Genomic DNA, 8689 nt, shown 5'->3' with positions numbered 1-8689 from the left:
TTGTCTGATATAAGTATGGCCACTCCAGCTTGCTTTTGTTGACCACTAGCATGATAGATGGTTCTCCATCCCCTTATTTTCAATCTGAAGGTGTCTTTAGGTCTAAAGTGGGTCTCTTGTAAACAGTATATAGATGGATCTTGTTTTCTTATCCATTCCGTTACCATATGTCTTTTGATTGGAGCACTGAGTCCATTGATGTTTAGATCTTTCAATTCTGATTTAATTTATTTGAGTCCTCTTTTTTCTTGATGAGTCTGGCTAGAGGTTTATCAATTTTGTTTATCTTTTCAAATAATCAGATTTTGGTTTCATTGATTTTTTAATGCTTATTTATTTTTGACAGAGAGAGAGCAAGGGAGGGGGAGACAGAGGGGGAATAGAGGATCCAAAGTGGTCTCTGTACTGACAGCACAGAACCCAATATGGGGCTCAAACTCATGAACTGTGAGATCATGACCTGGGCCAAAGTCACACACTCACTTAACTGACTGAGTCATCCAGGTGCCCCTTCATTGATATTTTTAATTGACTTTTGTTTCTATTTTATTTTTTCTCTTCTGACCTATATTATTTCCTTCTTTCTACTAACTTTGGGCTTTGTTGTTCTTCTTCTTCTTATTTTTCTAGTTCCTTTAGGTGCAAATTTAGATTGGGGGGTGGGGGGTATTTTTCTTGTTTCTTATGGTAGGCCTGTATTGCTATAAATTTCCCTCTTAGAACAGGTTTTGCTGCATCTCATTAATTTTAGAAAGTTGTGTTCCCATTTTTATTTTTTGCAAGAAATTTTTTGTTTTCCTCTATGATTTCTTCATTGATCCATTAGTTGTTTACGAGGATGCTGTTTAGTGTCCACATGTTTGTGTTTCTCCAGTTTTCTTGTAACTGATATCTAATTTCGCAACATTATAATCAGAAAAAAATGTTTGACATGATTGAATTTAATAAGACTTGTTTTTTAATTAATTTTTAAAATTTTTACTTTTTAAATAGGCTCCACGCCCAGCACAAGCCCAACATGGTCTGAACTCATGACCCTGAGACCAAGACCTGAGCTGAAATCAAGAATTGGATTTCTGACTGAGCCTCCCAGGCCCTCCTATTGAGGCTTGTTATATGACCTAACATGTGACCTATACTGGAGAATGTTCCATGTGTACTTGAGAAGAATGTATATTCTGCTGCTTGTGAGTAGAATATTCTGTATGTATCTATTAAGTTCATCTGGCCTAATATATTGTTTAAGGTCAATGCATCCTTATTGATTTTCTGTCTGGATGATCTATCCATTGGTATAAGTGGGCATTAATGTCCCCTACTATTATTGTATAAATGTTTTGATTTCTCCTTTTATGTCTATTAATATTTGCTTTATATATTTAAGTGCTTCTATGTTGGGAGCATAAATATTTACAGATGTTATAGTGTCTTCTTGGATCAACATCTTTATTATTATTTAATGCCCTGCTTTGTCTTTTGTTACAGTCTTTGTTTTAAAACCTATTTTTTTAATATGACTATTACTACAGCTTTCTTTTCATTCCATTTGCATGGAATCTCTTTTCCTATCCCATCATCTTCAGTCTTTATGTGCCCTTAGATCTGAGATCAGTCTCTTGTAGACAGTGTATAGATGGATCTTGTTTTTTTATCCATGCGGCCTTCCTATGTCTTTTGATTGGAGTATTTAGTCCATTTGCATTTAAAGTAATTATTGACAGATATGTATGTCTTGCCATTTTGTTAATTATTTTCTGGTTGTTTACATAGTTCTTTCCTGCTCTTTTGGTCTTCTGTTTGTCTGTTTCCTTGTGGTTTGATGGTTTTCTTCAGTGATATGTTTGTGTTCCTTTCTTTTTTTGTGTGCATGTACCTATTATAGGTTTTGGGTTTGTGGCTACCGTGAGATATATACATCTGTATGTATATACGTATGTATGAGTGTATATAAAATCAGTCTATTTTTAGCTGATAGTCAATTAACTTTGAACACATTTTAAACCAATTTTGAAAACTGTTAAATCATGCGATTTGACTTGACTTCTCTCTTTCCCCACTGCCACTAGTTTAGTTCATATTCTTCTAGTGTCTCTGTAGTACTGTTGGAGAAGACAGCCAGCTGGACTCCTTGCCTCTAATATCCTCTTCCTCTGAATCATTTCCAAGAGTGATAACTCTAAAATGTAAGCTTTATCAAGCTCTAATCCTGCTTAAAAATCTTTACTACATCCATAATGCTGTTAAAGTTAAAAGACAGTTTGGTATTCAGTGCCCTCAGTGATGCCTTCTTTCCCCGCCTGCTTCATCCTCACTGCTTCCTCAACTTCTCTGACCTGTAATCCAGCTTAAGGACATTTTTTAATTCTTGTGCTTTCTTCCAGCTCTGCACCTTTCACAGTTGTTACTTTGCTTGAGTTGTTGTCATCTCAATACTTTGTTCTCACTTTCCTGGTACAAGTACCATTTCTGATCCTTTCATACAGGAAGACTTCAGCAATCACCCCAAAGGCTTACTCACTGAGAAACTTATCACATTGCATTTTAATTGCTTCACCATCTATCATCCCTGCTATGTAGTTATATCATGGTCAGGAATGATTCACATTGATTATTGTGTCTCAAAAGCCATTCAAGGTTACAAACACATAGTAGATTCTCCATTAATATTTCTTGAATTAACACCAAGAGATATTTAACCCACTAGTATTGACATCTTTTGACAATCTGCCTGTATCACACATTGTAGGACCAAATTGTTTTAGAGTAAATTAAAATATCAAATGGGCTGTGGATTACATGAGACTTCAACCTTCTGAACACTGAGATTGCGTGATAATGTGTTCACAAATGGGAGAACTACAAATTTACTGACTTACAGAAGACACAGCAGGAAGAAAGGACTTTGAGACTTCTTCAAGGGAGTGAGAAGATGAGCTACTATCACATTCTTTCTCCTCTTTCCCCTTCCTTATCCATTGTAGAATATTTCTTCCACCTTATTTTTCCTTATTTAGGAAATCCAGTCTCACATATTCCACTTTCTAGTTTACAAAGATCAGCTAGGGCCCTGGGAGGAGGTATGGGAGAAGATGTTCAATACAGAGAATAAAGGAAGACACTGCACAGCTGACTCAACTATCCTGATTCCCAAAATACATATTGAAATTGTCTTGCCTTTCACTGGCTTTGGATCAGCAATCTGTCCTTTCTAAGATTAACTGTATCTTTTATATTTTATGCATTAATTAATATTTTATGTACTTATTGTTCCTGAAGTCTCAAAAAAGAGGTTATGGATTTTTCAGAGATTGGACAGTTTTAACATTTATGGTACTCCTTATATGTGCAGTAAAATTCCTCTCAAACTGTTTGTATGCTATCCAGTGGTAATCTAAACATGGCTCTTCCTTGACTGGCACTAGTCATGTACAAACACCTTTGGTTACATGCCAATCACCGTAAAACAAGACCTTCAGTTGATGCTCCTCCACTGAGGTACCTTCATCACACAGATGAGATGCTGTGAGCACATGTAGCAGCTCCAGCACAAAAACATCTTAACAGCCTTGAGAGCATCTCTCTTCTCAGAACAGCAACTCACACAATACTGGAGAAGGATATACCTGCTGTGTACTGTTTTGAAACTAAAATATAAAAACTGCTTTAGTTCTCAATGGAAACATAAAAACCTTTTACAAAATTTGGATGATTAAGAATTAGGGGCCCAAAATAAGATCCACAATTAGGTCCATGAATACAAACAGCGTGACACATCAAAACAGCAAATTGTACTTTTTGTTCAAAGTACAAATTTATGTACTTTGTCCCAGGACAAATTTATGTATATGTCCCAGGACTTATAAAAGGAGATTGAGTAAGGGCGGGAAGTTCCATTACTGCAGTGCTTAACTCCACTGAACATGCTGCTGTGACATAAAAATACACTCACAGCCCACACCCAAACCCACCCTCCAGCCTCCTACCCAGCATCACCAGTACATGTGTCAGCATCTCCTTCCTGGTTGCCAGGGCAATGCAGGTGATGCCTGCCATATCTGAATTAAGTGGGAGAAAACACAGGCAAAGCTCTTTTCTCTAGCTAATGCTCAGGATTCATCAAGTTGCCAGTTTTGACGTTAATCCAGATAACTGTCCTAATAGTTTCTGCCAAGCACCCTTCACCTCCTTATTCCTTATGCTATAAATCATGGGATTCAGCACGGGCATCAAAATGGCATAGAAGACAGAAATCAACTTCTCCTGAAGGACAGAAGGGCTGGAGTGGGGCTGGATGTAGGTGAAAATGGTCATGCCATAGCACAAGACGACCACTGTGAGGTGAGACGCACAGGTGTGGAAGGCTTTCTTTCTTCCCTCTGTGGACTGGATCTTCAGGATGGTGGAGATGATCTGGATGTAGGACAAGAGGACCAGGCAGAAGGGTGTCATCAGCAAGACAATGCTAGAAACCATGATCGCGATCTCATTGGAGGAGGTGTCCACACAGGCCAGTCTGACCACAGCTAGGATTTCACAGGATATGTGATCAATATACTTGTTTGTGCACATGGGCAGCTGAAAGGTGATGATGGTCTGCATGAGAGAGTTGAGAGAACCACTGACCCAGGATGTGATGGCCAACCTAGTACAGAGCCCTCCATGCATGATGACCGAGTATCGCAGGGGGTCGCACACAGCCACATAGCGGTCATAGGCCATCACTGCCAGTAGAACAAACTCAATCCCACCCAAGCCCAAGGAGAAAAATAATTGGGCTGCACAGCTCACAAATGGGATTGCTTTATGTTCTATTAGAAGATGAACCAACATCTGGGGGACGATGCTTGTGGCATAAGAGACATCAACAAGGGAGAGGTTGGTGAGAAAGAAGTACATGGGAGTGTGGAGTCGGCTGTCCAGTCTGATCAGAAGGACAATGAGGAAGTTCCCCAGCACTGTCACCAAGTACATGATCAAGAAGAGGACAAAGAGTGAGACCTGTGTGTCCCAGTCACTGGACAGACCAAGGAGAATGAACTCTTTCACCCACGTCTGGTTATCTGTGTCCATTAAAAAACATAGGATTATTAATCTGCAGAAAGAGACAGAAAGAGCAGAAACTACTGAATTCAAGAACCGTAAAAATAACTTCTTAAAAGAATGCATATTGAATACAACCTGTCAGCCTTAGCCAGATGTTTCTGATCATGTGTGCATCACAATGATAGGTTTGATCCTAATATGCATTCTCCATGGGAGAGACAAGTCATTCCTTCAAAATGAGCAGATAGTCTTAGGGATTTCTTGGAGGCCTAGAGATAATGCAGTACAATTTTAGGAGCTATGTATCTTTTCAACTTACCACAGTTTCCAGGGCAACAGAGGATTATAGGTTACAATGGGGGGATGAAGTGATAGACAACAAAGATCAACATGATTCAAAGTCAAGAACAACCTTACATTATCTACTACAATAAACATGATAAAAGGAATAAACAACAACAAGAGAGAGAGAGACAGAGATTCAGAAGTGGCAGATGTATAGTACAAACATGGCTAGTGTCTCATGCACAGATCTGGAATTTGAGAAGCTGGATATGAATCTTCTCTTATGACATACCAAATATGTGATTCGGGTTAGAGACTTAAGCTTTTACATATGAAATGTGATAACACTGCATAACTCACAAGTAGATTTAAGGCCAAGTGTAGATAACTTATGAGGAACTTATAAACTGTTATTGGTAGTTGGACTACAGCAGGATTCAGCACTAGGTATCACAACATGAGCTCTTCCCCAGAAGAGACAGAGAAACAAATGTACTTTCCTTCACATCCCGTCCACCCTACACTCAATGCTAGAATAATCATCCTAAAACACAAATTTAATCACACCACTTCCATGCACATATATATTTGGGATATCTAACTGCCTACAGAATTAAGAACATCACAGATGGCGGAGTATTCAAACACTCATTAAGGAGGACCTGCTCTATTGTTGTTTTTATTAATTTTAGCATTTATTATTATCTGGGTGCTTTAGAGCCAAGTGTTTTACTAAAGTATCCTGCAAATGCTTAAATACTTTGCATGGATATGTCAGCTAACTATTTTTAACCCATCAGAAGTATATTTATTTCTAAAGTCAATTGCCTTGATTTTAAAATAATTTACATTCAAAATAATTGATATCCAGATATGCCTGTTTTCTACAGTCATAAAGTCTCCGTTTAGACTCCTGGTAGATTAAGAAACTAGAAATAGCATCTATACTTATTTTTGTTTGTTTGTTTGTTTTTAGAGAAAGAGGCTGTGTGCACATGCGTATACATGTGGGTGGGGGGCAAGGGAAAGACAGAATGTCAAACAGCCTCCACGTCCAACATGGGGCTCAATCACACGACCCCAAGAATCACAACCTGAGCTGAAATCAGGAATTGGGTGCTCAACTGTTGGAGCCACCCGGGCACCCCCAAATAGTATCTATATTTTAAAAGCCAAATGAAGGAGGAAATATGGGTTGATCAGGTGATTTTAACACCTGCAATGAAACCATTCCCACATTCCTTTGGATCAGCTTTCAGCTAAATAGAGCTGGATTCCTAGTCTGTCCTCAGATGCACAATGAAATAATTGGTAGACAGTGTGCTGCACATCTAAACATTTTGTGTTAGAAAAATACAGCTTAGTCTTCTCAACTCTATGGATTTGGGGATTTCATGCTATCCTCAAACTGTGCTATTCATTGACATCAATAAGTAAGACAGAATTTTGAGATTATTTGTTCCATTTTTCTCAGTAAAAATGAAATGCCCACATCCTTGTCATAAAGGACTAGGGACACAGCTCTTACTTAAAGTCAGGTGTGAAAAACGAACACAGTTAGGAACCATTCTGGTTAGCTCCTCCTCCTGCACAAGACCATTTTGTGTTTTCTTCTCACTGTTCACCTCATCTCTAGCTGCTTTTTCTGTAGATACTTACTGTTCCTTTAATAAATAATAATTAATAAATAAATAATAGCAAAATCCTGTTTCACATCCTTTGGGTCATATCTTCCTCATACTCATCAATCCTCCAACCACACCTATGTATGTTTGGAGATTTGTTAACCCCAAACTGATCAATTTATGCTGCCTGCTCAGACATGGCATCAAAAAATGATGTAATAGTGTAGTTCATCTCCTTAGACAGGAGCACTATGCAGGAAACATTTTCGGATTCTTTTGTTCTATGAATTGTGCAGGGTAGGACAATTACTGGGACTATAACAAATAGAACACAAAGCAATATCATAGGAAGGTGCCATTGAAATATTATTTTACAAATTTTCTCCTTGTTGCCCATCACAAAGCTTTGAAACTCCAAAAATAGCTCGTTATCCCTTTTATGATGAAATTGTTCTTTGTCAATTTTGTAGATGTAATTATTCGAAATGGGATTTTTAAAACATGAATGACCTAACCTTATTGTGATCTTGAACTAGATCATATAGAACACCAAAAGCCTTAGAGACGGAGGAGAGATCAGGAATGACACTGAAAATATATGGAAGATCAGATCTGAGGCATGGATACAGACATCACCTCTTCATTGTTAAAATAGAACTTTGACCCCAGTTAAGGTATTCTCCCAATAACCAATTATTAATATAAATATCAAGTAGAACCAAAATTCTTTCTCTACAGGACAGAGATATGCAAAAAAAAAACAAAAACAAAAACAAAAACAAAAAAGACAAAAAAACATTAGTGTTCAGATTCCTAATAAAACACACTTATCTATCTTTTTAAATAATTTTTAATGTTTATTTATTTATTTTGAGAGAGAGATGCAGAGCATGAGCAGGTAAAGGGCAGAGAAAGAGGGAGACAGAGGATCCTAAGCAGACTCCTTGCTGACAGCAGAGAGCCCAATGTGGGGCTTGAACTCACGAACTGTGAGATCATGACCTGAGCTGAAATTAGACACTTAATGAACTGAGCCACCCAGGTGCCCCAATATTATCTATCTAAAACAAGTATTTACAAAGTTCAGTTTTAGCCAGTCCTGTATTTTTTTTAATTTAAATAAAGAAAATCTGTCCATTTCCTTGAAACCTATGTGACCTTGTATGTTGGGGAGCTAAACAATCTTGGGTGGGACTAATGAAAGTCCCAAATGCAAAAGCAGAACACACGAAGGTCAGTCCCACAACCTGCAGATATGTTTCTTTCGTGCTGCTCAAAATCACTCAGGGCCATACCTTCATCAAGTCAAACTGTCCACAGAAATGACACTCTCATTTAGAGAGAGATTTCTCTGACTTGTGACCGAAGAGTTGGTCGATGTCAGCACTGAGAGCATCCATCCTGAGCAGGAATATTTGCATCATCCTGACATATGGAAACAGAGAACCCCTGGGTGGCTTGAGTGGCTGGTATCTCCAAGACTGGTTTCGTCTCCTGAAAGAACAGTTACTTTATTCTCTTTGTGGTCCTGTGAACTTCTTCTAGCCTGATTTGGTTAACCTGACTTTTCACTTAATCAGAGTCCAATCCTTGAAACTCAGTTTCTCAAACATATGCAAACCTGACACACACTTGGTGACATATTTTATTATGGTCTCATGTAAATTCTTCTCTTCTTGCTACTTCTTGTTCCCTGTAGCTAAGACTAGTGTTTTCATGACAATATAATTCCCTCT

The 8689-nt window shown here is 38.1% G+C and overlaps 1 protein-coding gene across 1 annotated transcript; it reads right to left on the bottom strand.

The window, feature by feature from the left end:
* Nucleotides 1-4016: 4016 nt before the first annotated feature.
* LOC109269192 (olfactory receptor-like protein OLF3) lies at nucleotides 4017-5085 on the bottom strand. The gene has a single exon (XM_019453072.2). The coding sequence runs from the start codon at nucleotides 5068-5070 to the stop codon at nucleotides 4117-4119; it is 954 nt and encodes a 317-aa protein (XP_019308617.2). The 5' UTR covers nucleotides 5071-5085; the 3' UTR covers nucleotides 4017-4116.
* Between the last annotated feature and the right edge of the window lie 3604 nt (nucleotides 5086-8689).

The sequence above is a fragment of the Panthera pardus genome, unplaced genomic scaffold, assembly GCF_024362965.1.
Source record: "Panthera pardus isolate Hobbes unplaced genomic scaffold, ASM2436296v1 HiC_scaffold_8, whole genome shotgun sequence".
Taxonomy (NCBI): Eukaryota; Metazoa; Chordata; class Mammalia; order Carnivora; family Felidae; genus Panthera; species Panthera pardus.
The sequence above is the reverse complement of the archived record's forward strand: the minus strand, read 5'-3'. Positions and strand labels throughout refer to the sequence as shown.